Raw genomic sequence first — 13308 nt, 5'->3', positions numbered from 1 at the left:
TAATAACAAAAAAAGTAAAAATGTCAGCAGCAATGAAATACCACCAAATGAAAGCTCTATTAGTGAGAAGAAAAGGAGGTAAAATTCATTTGGGTGGTAAGTTGCATGACCGAGCAATAAATGGTGAAAGTAGTGTAGGTCAGAAGTGTAAAAAGTGGCCTGGTCTTTCAGGGTGTTTAAGCACTGGGGGCTGAAGTGGTTAAATGGCCTCGTCAAAGTCTAGACCTTAAACTAAATGAGAACCTGTGGCATAACTTGATGACTACTGTATACATACAGTATGCAGCCAATCTAACTTAAAAGAGACATACTCCATCTTTAATTGTAGCAACAGAAGGCTCCACAAAGTGTTGACTTTCATGGTGTGAATACTCATGCATGGTAATTTTTTGTTTTTCAGTTTTTTTGTCTTATTGTGTCTTCAAAGTGCTATGTTATATAAATAAAATTTTTAATTTCAGGTTGTAATGTAACAAAACAGGAAAAATAGTTGACGGCTTTTGCAAAGCACTGTACATATAAAAAAATAATAAATAAAAAAGTAAACTTCATTGTGAAAATATAAAAGTATTTATCCTGTATGGTGAACACCATAACAGAAAGAAAACAAAATGTCTGAATCATCATTCTTGGTCACTTTTTCTCCCCTCCTAAAAAAAATGTAGTAATAATAATAATAATAATAATAATAATAATAAAAAGTAGTCAAAAAGTCATACATACCCCAGCAGCTACCGATTATGATGAATAAACTACACACTGGATACTATTACAAGCCCGTTAACTAACTGTAGTCAGACCTACCTCCTTAACTGCATTACTGCACTGAGCCACCTGCCCTCCCTGCCTAACAGAACTATCTACTATCCAGAGCAAATAAATGGAGCCTCCAGATCACAGTTTGTAAATGAGAATCTGTGCACAAGCTCCATTCCTCACATCAAACTGACTGTCAAAATGCACTCTGACCTCCCTCCCCTCCCGCATCGTTCTACCGAGTCTTCCTCCCTCCCTGCCCATATCGTGCGAGGGCTGATCTGCAAAGCAATGCAGCTTTATGAAAAGACTCTCTATTTCTGCCCTCATGATGTGATAGCTACACTTCAGAGCAAAGGAATGGACCTTGTGAACAGACAGTCTCTTCACAAGCTCCAGTCATTTGCTACGGAAATCAACCATCACATCATATGGGCAGGGAGGGAGGAAGCTAAAGGGAAGTGATGGTTCTCTTCAAAAGTTTGGACGTAAAGAGCCCTAGAATCAATGAGACGTAAAAAAAAAAACTAATAATAATAATAATAAGTTCCATTCCTTCCCAGAGAGCAGCCGTCACCTTTGTGCTGTATGACCAGCAGCACTCTGCTCATTAGGTGGTCCTGCACATTGTTACACACTATGAACACAAGGTGGCGCCAGACTATGTGAGTAAATGTCATATATTTTTACTGGATCGTTTTTTTTTCATCAGCATGTAAATGGCAGATATGCTTCTCTTTCTATTGAAGACACACAGTTAATCAACAGACATTCATTAAACATTTCCTTTATGTCAGCAGAACAACCACTATTTTCCTAAAGCAGCAAACAATATATTCACCAGAGCCAACACGTCACTTTTAAATAAATGCAACTGTGCAATCAATGACAAATACAGGATTTTACAATATCAGCCATTGACATAAGTGTTGAGCCATATTTCTGCACGTCTCATCATGAATGGGTATGTCCTGCTGTACATGACTGTATTGATAGGCATGAGACAGTTATAGCAGACACAGAAGGATTGTTCTCTGATATTAGTATATGGCTCGTGATCATTAGACTCACTGGTACAGTGGGATGTATTCTATGTACATAGGTATCATTTACATATTAGCATTTTGAAGTTTAGAAATAATGATATTAGAAAAACTTTCATTCACTAAAGGAGATATATTCATGTTTCTTTTTTCTGGACAACTTTTCCCCAAATCACGGACAAATTGGAAAACCATACTAAATGAGAAAGATTATAAGTTATATAGGTCTATAGCTCAATATACTGATAAATCCTATTACCAGCATTTACTGTCAGCTGTAAAATTATCAAAATTACCACCAAAATAATATAGTCAAGTACCACCAGCCTCAAAAAAAATCATGGACATATGTATTTTTTTTCATGGACACACTACAAAAGTCACCTATATTTACAGACTGTCCAGGATTTTCTGGACAGTTGGCAACCCTGGATATATTGCGGCTATGTTGCACACTTTTAGCATTTTAATATTGAAAAAGTTAGAAAAATATGGTCTTCTTTCATTAACAGTGCCACTCTGGTCCATGTGTTGTGCCTCATATTGCAGCATGACTCGGTTGAAAAGAATAGGAATGTGTTGTAATACTATACGCATCCTGCGGACTGATGTGGCACTGTTTTGTAGTTGGAAGCAGCCATGTTTTTCTAATCCTGCACAACCCCTCTAATAAAAAAAAAAAACTAATTTGCATGAAAAACTAAAATCCGAAAAATAATTAGTATTCTTCATATCTCCCAAGTACATTTCCTTTATTACTTGATGGAAGGTGTGAGTACAATGCAGTAAATTAGCAAATGAAATGTCAATGCCATCAATTATGCAACATTAACCAGAAATGCCTCCTCTTATTAATGTTTAACGCTTTCTTGGGACACTGGCTGCTTGTAGGCTGCAGTTTGTAGCACAGAAAATAATTTGGTCACATTATTTTTTAATACTTTCTTACACTGGTTAGATGCATAGCACTGTTCTAGAAGGGTCAAATAGACCCTTTCCAATAGGTAAGTGTAATGGAGCTGGACCAATATTTTGACACATATAAGTACAGTTCTGGGGGCAATCAACCAGTGCTTATATGTGGTGGCATTGGGGCTATTTTATTGTCACTGTGTAAAAAGATTGGGAAAAAAAAGAGAGGATGGGGGGAGGAGGGAGGGAGCTGTTCTCCAGCACTGTATTGCTATGGGAAGAAGCAGAGAGCTCAACGGCAGATGAGAAATTCAGCTTCAAGCATCTCTCCGCACTCCGCTTCAACATCATTCTACCTAATGCAGCCACAAGGCATCCGGAACCAGAAGAAAATACAAATAAGTGACTCCTAAGGCAAACCGTAAGGTAAGAATATGTTCTCCGTTGACTTAATTATCAGGAAATTAGGGAAGTCTCAAAATCAATATTTTATCAGCTTTTAATAGGATTTCATATTAAAAATAAAATGCCCTTATTTTATGACACGGCAATAATAGTATATTACAGGTGGTATATTATTGTAGTAATTATCCATAACCACAAGATTTTATATTCTAGTAATTGTCAGTGGAATATGATATACATATGATATGTAATAATATAGTAAATAGAATAATAAGGGTGGCTGTAATACTGGCAGGCACTGGTTAGTAAGACATCTTACAATTACACAGAAGAGATGAGAAATGTATCCAGTAATGTGTCTCTTTTCTGTTAGGAAGATGGAAAACATATCTGTGGATTATTTATCAAATTCATCAAGGAGGTCAGAGTGGCTGAATGGATCAATATCACAGGCCATTCCTAACTTCTATCTGGCATTACCCATCATCTATTCTATTATCTGTGCCATCGGATTGACTGGAAACACCGCTGTCATATATGTCATCCTCAAGGCTCCGAAAATGAAATCCGTCACCAACATATTTATCCTAAACTTGGCTATAGCAGATGAACTCTTCACACTGGTCCTCCCCATTAATATAGTTGACTACTTACTGCTGCAGTGGCCCTTTGGAGAGTTTATGTGTAAACTGATTATCTCCATTGATGAATATAATACCTTTTCCAGCATTTATTTTCTAACAGTTATGAGCATTGACAGATACCTTGTGGTAGCTGCAACAGTAGAATCCAAGAAACTTTCCTTTCGGACCTATCGAGCTGCCAAAGTTGTCAGCCTTTGTGTATGGACTTTTGTCACCATAATAATTCTTCCATTTGTTATCTTTGCCAAGATTCACCAAGAACATGGGCGTCTGCAATGTCTTTTTGTTTTTCCTAATCCAGAAGGTTTGTGGTGGCAGATGAGCAGGATCTACACCCTTATTATGGGGTTCGCCATACCTGTGTCTACTATATGCATCTTATATACCATGATGCTTTACAAATTGAGAAGAATGCGTCTGAACACCAACGCAAAAGCCTTAGATAAAGCTAAGAAAAAAGTGACGTTCATGGTTGCCATCATTTTAGCGGTATGCTTGTTTTGCTGGACTCCTTATCATCTCAGCACTGTGGTGGCTTTAACCACAGACATCCCACAGTCTCCACTAGTTATTGGGATCTCTCTTTTTATTACCAGTTTGAGTTATGCCAATAGCTGCCTCAATCCATTCCTGTATGCATTTTTAGATGACAATTTCAGAAAAAGCTTCCGGAAACTAGTAGAATGTAGGTCATCCTGAAGGATGTCTATGGATGACCTGTACCTGTCATTTGAATTACCATAAGTCAGCATTCTTATTACCTGGCTGCCTAGCCTGTATATTAATATCCTAATAAATTACTCCTGCTTTTGAGGTTTATGTGGTTCTTTATGTCTCAAATGTTCCCAAAGAAGCAGCCTAATTGTGTGATGCAATATATTGGGCTTCACTCTGATATTGTAAGATAGACATTCATTTAACAGGTCCCTATGTTTCTTTCTGTTGGTATGCACTGGGATATTTGCCACGCATATTATCTAATATGGTATGCTATTTAAGCTGCATTTTAAATAGTAATATATTCTACCTTTGGGACAATGGGGCTTTCTTAATTCTTGCACAATATGATTGATAATGTATGCTGTAGTGTCAATGTATTGCTAAAATAATATATGGTTGTTGCTGAAAAACTGAAATAATGTCATTGTTCATGTAAATACATATAGCGTTAAAATGAAGTTTCATTTGCTATAACAAGACAATGCCAAATAAATATATTGAGTGCCTTGCCTGATTTCAGTGTTAATCATAAATGTAGACTGTAAAATGAACACGCATGGCTAATCATTTGCTTGCACAGTGTGTGTTGTCAGAAGTGCTGTGAAGAATAAAAATTGCTGCATTTAGTAGTAAAATTGTAGCCTATCGTAATTGTCTGCAGCAAAGATTTCATAATATGTAATGTGTTTGTGCAGAAAGCCTAGGATAAGGGAGAGGATAGGAGTGATAGTAGCAAAAATGGTGGCAGTAGTTACTGAGACTCTCCTCTGGGCTGGGCAGTGATGGGACAAATGGAACTTTTCTTCCCTCGCTTTGGGGTTCTCCTGCTTAATGTCAGTTTGGGTGCCCTTGGTGTTAAGCTTTAAGGTACAAGGCAGGTTCCCTAGATCCAGATTGTGGCATATGGTGACGCAGGGTGGTGATTCAGGCAAAGAAAACACCATTAAAGTGGTTTTCTAACTTTTTTGTACTGATTGACGAGGGTCGACACCCGGGACCCCCACCAATCAGTTGTTTGGGAAGGCTCTCTCCCAGTTTACTTTAGGCCATTGACAGTCACATGGCCTAGGCAAAGCTCAGTCCCATTCAAGTGAAAGGGCCTGAGTTGCAATACATAGCACATCCCCTATTCAATGTACGGCACTGTGCGCAGAGACCTATGAGGAGGCAGCAGCTGTCACCAGAGCACTGTAGGTGCCTCAAACAGCCGAGGGGGTCTTGGGTGCCAGATCAACACCAGTCAGATACTGAAGACTTATACTCAGGATAGGTCATCAGTATAAAAAAGTTAGAAAACCCCTTTAACAGTGGAACAGTTTTTTACTGGCAGATGGATTTGCAATACAGCAGTCATGGGTGGCAGTTTTCTCACAGTTTTCAATTTTCCACATATTTTACAGTTCTCACGTCTGTGAAAGTAGCTCATAGGCCAAATTCTTTCTCTGAAGCAAATTGTTTATCACACGGCAGGGGGTCCAACAATTATCCCTTTCTCTATGCAATGCAACTATGGGGCAGATTAAGTTCTGCAATGGAGATGAGCAAGTCAATTGTAAACAAATCAAATTCATTAGAATTTCCCACAGAAATAAATTGTCACCAAAGAAATCCAAAGTTTAAGCAACTTAGTTGGATAATTCATGTAAAAAGGCGCTCAGCACTATTTTACTGTGAATATTAGTGGGGAAAACCATGAGGGAGGAAGAAGATGGAGGATTACATAACACTGGGAGAAAGTGGGTTGAGGGTTTGCCATGATTGGCTTGGAGACAGTCTGTTCAGCCAATCATGGAGCAGTATTCAGCCAAGTCATTCTGAAGAGAAATAGGAATTAACTTTCTGTGTTCAAACTGTGACCTAAAAAGATGTCTTGTGGTAATGTTTGACAAAAAGCTATTACAGATATAAGCCACTAATGTAGTATGATAGGGAAACTATAAGCAAACTATGGGGAGAGAATAGAGAGATATAATTGAGGGATTTTGATATATTTTAGGGACTTTGATCAGGGAAAGCTTATAAAGTTAGTTATGCATTACAAAATTCTAGAAAAAAAACAAACATATTTTCTGTATGAACAGGAAGCCAGCTTTTTTATTTTTTTATTTAGTGCCAGCTCCCCGATAGGATAAATTTTTCTATAAACTCTGAGCATTGCATATATTTCTATTTCTAAAAAAACTGTTTGAATTTACAGTTTGTAATTGCATTTCAGTGCATTATACTTATCTTACTGAACACATTGTATATTACTGCAAAATAACAAGTACTGTAGCTCTTAACTTATACTCATAAGTGAATGCATTAGCACAGGGATGGCCAACCTGAGGCTCTCCAGCTGTTGCAAAACTACAACTCCCAGCATGCCCAGGCTAACTACAGCTATCAGCCTACAGCAGGGCATGGTGGGAGTTGTAGTTTTACAACAGCTGGAGAGCCTCAGGTTGGCCATGCCTGCATTTGCGCATCAGACTGTGTAGTTCAAAGATACTTTACTGCAAAATTGCATTCTTATACTCATAAGTGAATGCAGTACTGCAACAGACTGTGTGGTTCAAATACATTTTACAGCGAAAATTGCATTCTTTTGCCTGTGTTAGGCCTCTTTCACACTAGCGGGAAAGATTGGCTCCGGATGCGTTCAGGGTGCGTTCAGCGAAACTCGCACCATTTTGCAAGTAAGTTCAGTCAGTTTTGTTTGCGATTGCGTTCAGTTGTTCAGTTTTTTTCGTGCGGGTGCAATGCATTTTGATGCGTTTTTCACGCGCGTCATAAAAAACTGAAAGTTTACAAACAACATCTCTTAGCAACCATCAGTGAAAAACGCATCGCATCCGCACTTGCTTACAGATGCAATGCGTTTTTCAGTGAAGCCCCATTCACTTCTATGGGGCTAGAGCTGCGGGAAAAATAAAGAATATAGAATATGGTGAGTTTTTCATGCAACGCAGAACTGATGCGTGAAAAAAAAAACACTTATGTACACAGACATATTGAAATGAATGGGTCAGTATTCAGTGTGGGTGCTATGTGCTCACGTCACGCATTGCACCTGCGTGGAAAACTCGCTCGTGTGAAAAGGGGCCTTAGTAAATGCAGTACTGCATCACACTGTGTAGTTCAAAAATATTTTACTACAAAAATTGCATCTTTTAGCCCCATAGCAGGATGATGTAAACAGTAATCTAAAGAAAGGTCTCCACCAAATGCTTGTTCCATTAAAAACTTGTCAACTTTATTTCCAAAAATTTAAATCAAAGAGTACACATCAACTCATCTGACACGTTTCAGACAATTGGCATGTCCTTAGTCAGCTTTGACTATGCCTGCCCCCTCCTAGGGAATCAGGAGAGGGGAAAGGAACCCACAATGACATATTACAGCCTGATAAAAGTAGCGGGTAGAATGAGGACTATGTCAATTATTGTGTGTTGAACAGTACCTGGGACCATGATCAGGTTTGGGAGAAGGATTCCGATAGCTGCATTAGCAATAAAGAGTAGAAGCAACATAGAGCCAAAAACTCCCAAAAAGCTTCCAGGGCCAGTCCTGCCTCTGTTGTGGTCAGATCAGGAAATGGTGATGTCATTAATACTGTGGGCATAGGCTCAAAACTTGCCAAACCTAGGCCACGCCTGGCTGGGATTGACTCTGGAATTGTTATTTATGCCAATTGGCACTATATATATATACTGTGTATATATATATATATATATATATATATATATATAACAAATTGATGAGCAGCACAGAAATCCAAAAACGGTGCAATAACTTGAAGCAGACAAGGACCTGATCCTATTAGATATATGTAAAAAAGGCCAAGGCAGCACTCAAATATAAGTGAAAAAAGGGTATTTTAATCACGCATGTGAAGACAGCAACGTTTCAGCTCACTCAATGGAGCCTTTGTCAAGCCATGGCTTGACAAAGGCTCCATTGAGTGAGCTGAAACGTTGCTGTCTTCACATGCGTGATTAAAATACCCTTTTTTCACTGATATTTGAGTGCTGCCTTGGCCTTTTTTTTTGTGCATATATATATATATATATAGAGAGAGAGAGCGAGAGAGAGAGAGAGAGAGAGAGAGACCAAAAAGCGGACAGCACTCCAGACTTGTGGTGTAAAATGTGGAACTTTATTCACACATGTGACAAGGCCATGTATGTGTATATATATATATATATATATATATATTATTATTATTATATGTAATTACGTAAAGGAGTATCTGTGAGAGTTAAATTATTTGTGTGCATTGCTGAGTGGCTGTGGCTGACTTTATTGTACTCTATACCAAGTCAGAGCAGTGTAGTATAGTTTATACACTGTGGCTTGCTTTTGCTGCCAGGTTTATTGCATAGCAGCTGAGAGTTTCCTGTGATTTTTTCTTTCTCTTCCTTCTCCAGGGTGTTGCACAGGTGATTAATTAGGGTGTGGCTATCTAATTAGGAGACGTTAAAAAAACAGTCTTGAGGGCAGCTCAGTCCTTTGAATCCAGAGGAAAAAAGCAGTCTGGTTTCAAGATAATTGGGAGCTGCACTTATCCAAGCAGACAAACAACGAGAGTTTGTGAGCGTTCTCGTGTTTGAGTTCAAGTGTGTGTTTGTATTAAGTGTGTGACATAGATTACGTGACTTCATATTTAGGGACTTTAGGGGACTACAGTAAGTCAGTTGCTTATCACTGCTTTGTATTAAATTTTTTCTCTTTTCTTCCACAATCCCCATTTAGTATGTGTTCCATTATGGACAGCACAGTCCTGTGCACATCTTGTCTAATGTATGCAGTCCTAGAACAGTCGTTTGAGGGTGCATATCTTTGTTCAAAATGTGAGCAAATTGCCCATTTGGAATCGCACATCATGTATCTAACCGGGTGAGTTTCAACAATGAGAAGCGTTGGCAATTTGGAGCAGAGTTTGCTGCTCACTGAGCAGGCACTCTATGAGGTAAATGTGGAGGAGGGTGGTAGCATGGAGGCTCGGGAAAGTGAGGTAGCTAGCTGGGTAACAGTTAGAAAATGGGGTAGAGGGAAGATTGCCAGGGAGGCTAGCCCTGATCTGACACACCCCAACAAGTTTGCAAGGTTGGCAGATGAGGGGGGTGTCAGTTCAGGGAGAGCACTGTTGAGCCGGACACTTCCTCTGCCAGTCAAGGAAATGTCAGCTCCAGTAAGCATGGGACCAGGAGAGCAGGTCAGGTCAGACAGGTGCTGGTAGTGGGGGACTCAATTAGTAGGGGTACAGATAGGCCGATCTGTCACAAAGAATGGGATCATCGAACAGTGTGTTGTCTTCCTGGTGCTCAAGTTCGACACATCGAAGATCGGGTTGACAGATTACTGGGAGAGGGTGGAGAAGATCCAGCAGTCATGGTCCATATCGGAACTCATAACAAAGGTTAGAGGTAGGTGAAGTGTCCTTAAAAATGATTTTAGGGATTTTGATCACAAGCTTAGAGCAAAGACCTCAAAGGTAATGTTTTCCAAAATACTACCTGTACCACAAGCCAAACAAGAAAGGCAGCGGGATATTAGGGAGGTTAACAATTGGCTCAAGAACAGGTGTAGGAAGGAGGGATTTGGGTTCCTGCGGAACTGGGCCGACTTCTCTGTCAGATACAGGCTCTATTATAGGGATGGGCTGCACCTCAATGGGAAAGGGGCAGCTGATTTGGGGGAGAAGATGGCTAGAAGGTTAAAGGAGTGTTTAAACTAGGGACAGGGGTGAAGGTAATTACGTTAATTGTATGTATACTAATGCCAGAAGCCTGACTAATAAAACTGGTGAACTGAAATTAGTGATGTGTGAGGAGGACAATGATATAGTGGGAATAACTGAGACATGGCTGGATCATAGTTATGACTGGGTGGTTAACGTACAGGATTACCGTCTGTTTAGAAAGGATCGTCAAAACCGGAGAGAGGGAGTCACTGTGGGTAGAAATACATAGAGAAAAATATACTATTATAAGCCACCTAATATACCAGAGTCCACAGAAAATCTAGTTCTAAACTAAATAGATGGGGCTGCAAATCATAATGAGGTCATTATTATGGGGGACTTCAACTACCAAGATATAGACTGGGAAACTGAAACCTGTACATCTCATAAAGGAAACAGGTTCATGGCAATAACCAAAGACAATTACCTTTACCAACTGGTTCAGGACCCGACTAGAGGCATGGTCACACTGGACTTAGCATTAACCAATAGACCTGACAGAATAACAGACGTGCAGATTGGGGGACACCTGGGAAATAGTGATCATAAAGTAATAGTAATAATTGTCATTCAAAAGAATGTTTCTTCAGGGAGGAACAAAAATACCAGACTTCAAAAAAGCTAAATTTAGCCAACTAAGAGAGGCCATAGGCCTAACTAACTGGGACAAAGTCCTCAAAAATAAAAATACAGCCACAAAATGGGATATTTTTAAAAGCATCCTAAAATCTCATTGTGAGAGGTACATACCTTATGGGAATAAAAGGTTAAGGAACAAGAAAATAGAAAAATAAGATAAATAGAAAGCAATAAGAAAGCAATAAATGACAAAAAGAAAGCATTTAAATCATTAAAACATGAGGGTAGCAAGGAAGCATTGAAAAACTATAACAATATAGAATATGTAAAAGCTGTCAAACTAGAGACCGAGAGATTAATTGTCAAAGAGAGTAAAACGAACCCTAAAATGTTCTTCAATTATATAAATGGTAAAAAGAATAAATCTGGCGGTATGAGGAGGGAGTTGCAGAGAGCGATGAGGAGAAAGCAAAGCTATTAAATATTTTTTTATCCACTGTATTCACTGAAGAAAATAAACTGTCAGGTGACATGCAGAATGTAATGTAAAGTAAATTCCCCATTAAAAGTGCCCTGTCTGACCCAGGAAGAAGTACAGCGGCGTCTTAAAAAGATTAAAATGGACAAATCGATGGACCAGGTGGCATACACACCCATATCCTATTAAGAGAATTAAGAAATGTCATAGCCAGACCTTTATTTCAGATATTTAAGGACTCTATACTGACAGGGATTGGCGCATAGCAAATGTGGTGCCAATATTCAAAAAGGGTAAAAAAAACAGAGCCTGGAAACTATAGGCCGGTAAGTTTAACATCTGTAGTGGGTAAACTGTTCGAAGGTTTTCTAAGAGATGCTATCTTGGAGTACCTCAATGAAAACAAGTAAATAATGCCATGGCTTCATGAGGGACCGCTCATGTCAAACTAATTTAATCAGTTTCTATGAGGATGTCGTGTATCTGAACTTCTCCAAAGTATTTGACACTGTACCACATAAAAGGTTAGTATATAAAATGAGAATGCTTGGACTGGGAGAAAATGTCTTTATGTGGGTAAGTAACTAGCTCAGTGATAGAAAACAGAGGGTGGTTATTAATGGTACACACTCAGATTGGGTCACCGTCACCACAGGGGTCAGTATTGGGTCCTATTCCCTATATTTATTAATGATCCTGTAGAAGGCTTGCACAGTAAAATATAAATTTTTGCAGATGACACTAAACTGTGTAAAATAATTAACACGGACGAGGACAGTATACTACTACAGAGGGATCTGGATAGATTGGAGGCTTGGGCAGAGAATTGGCAGATGGGGTTTAACACTGACAAATGTAAGGTTATGCACATGGGAAGGAATAAAGCAAATCACCCGTACATACTAAATGATGAAACACTGGGTAACAATGACATGGAAAAGGACCTAGGAATTTTAGCGAACAGCAAACTAAGCTGTAGAAACCAGTGTCAGGCAGCTGTTGTCAAGGCCAATAAGATAATGGGTTGCATCAAAAGATGCCCGTGATGAGAATACAGTCCTGCCACTTTACAAATCATTAGTCAGACCACAAATGGAGTACTGTGTACAGTTCTGGGCTCCTGTGAACAAGGCAGACATAGCAGAGCTGAAGAGGGTTCAGAGGAGGGCAACTAAAGTAATAACTGGAATGGGGCAACTACAGTACCCTGAAAGATTATCAAAATTAGGGTTATTCACTTTAGAAAATAGACGACTGAGGGAAGATCTAATTACTATGTATAAATATATCAGGGGTCAGTACAGAGATCTCTCCCATCATCTATTTATCCCCAGGACTGTGACTGTGACGAGGGAACATCCTCTGCATCGGGAGGAAAGAAGGTTTGTACACAAACATAGAAGAGGATTCTTTCTGCCTAAGGAGGCGGTGATGGTGAATTCACTAAAAGAGTTCAAGAGGGGCCTGTATGTATTTCTGGAGGGTAATAATATTACAGGTTATAGTTAATAGAGATGTGTCATTGACCCTGATTGGAGTCGGGAAGGAATTTTTTTCCCCTACAGTGGGCAAAATTGGCTTCTACCTCACAATTATTATATATTTTTTGCCTTCCTCTGGATAAACTTGCAGAATAACAGGATGAACTGGATGGACAGATGTCTTTTTCAGCCCTATAAACTATATTACTAATATGTATAGGAGTTTGTCCCAGCTCATATACCCATGCCATACATTTATTTGCTATTTATTCCATCCAGTTGTCGTGGTGGTATAGTTGATATATCAGTATTATATTATATAGCTATATCTTTATGTAGCAGTGATTAATAGTACAATTTTCAATTTTTTTTCACATTTATGGTTCATTTTCTATCTTTTATAATTTTTTATGGCACTATACTGACACTATTTCGGTATAGACTATTATTTATATAGTACTTACACTCACCTAAAGAATTATTAGGAACACCTGTTATATTTCTCATTAATGCAATTCTCTAGTCAACCAATCACATGGCAGTTGCTTCAATGCATTTAGGGGGG

General features: G+C 38.9%; 1 protein-coding gene across 1 annotated transcript; it reads left to right on the top strand.

Annotated features, from left to right (window-relative positions):
- The first annotated feature begins 2998 nt into the window (after positions 1-2998).
- NPBWR1 (neuropeptides B and W receptor 1) lies at positions 2999-4480 on the top strand. Its single transcript, XM_040432830.1, has 2 exons — positions 2999-3137; positions 3490-4480. Exon 2 carries the CDS (start codon positions 3494-3496, stop codon positions 4457-4459), a length of 966 nt encoding a protein of 321 aa, XP_040288764.1. The 5' UTR covers positions 2999-3137; positions 3490-3493; the 3' UTR covers positions 4460-4480.
- Positions 4481-13308: the final 8828 nt, after the last annotated feature.

Source organism: Bufo bufo, chromosome 5, assembly GCF_905171765.1.
Source record: "Bufo bufo chromosome 5, aBufBuf1.1, whole genome shotgun sequence".
In the NCBI taxonomy this organism is placed as follows: domain Eukaryota; kingdom Metazoa; phylum Chordata; class Amphibia; order Anura; family Bufonidae; genus Bufo; species Bufo bufo.
This window is presented reverse-complemented; position numbering and strand designations above follow the sequence as displayed.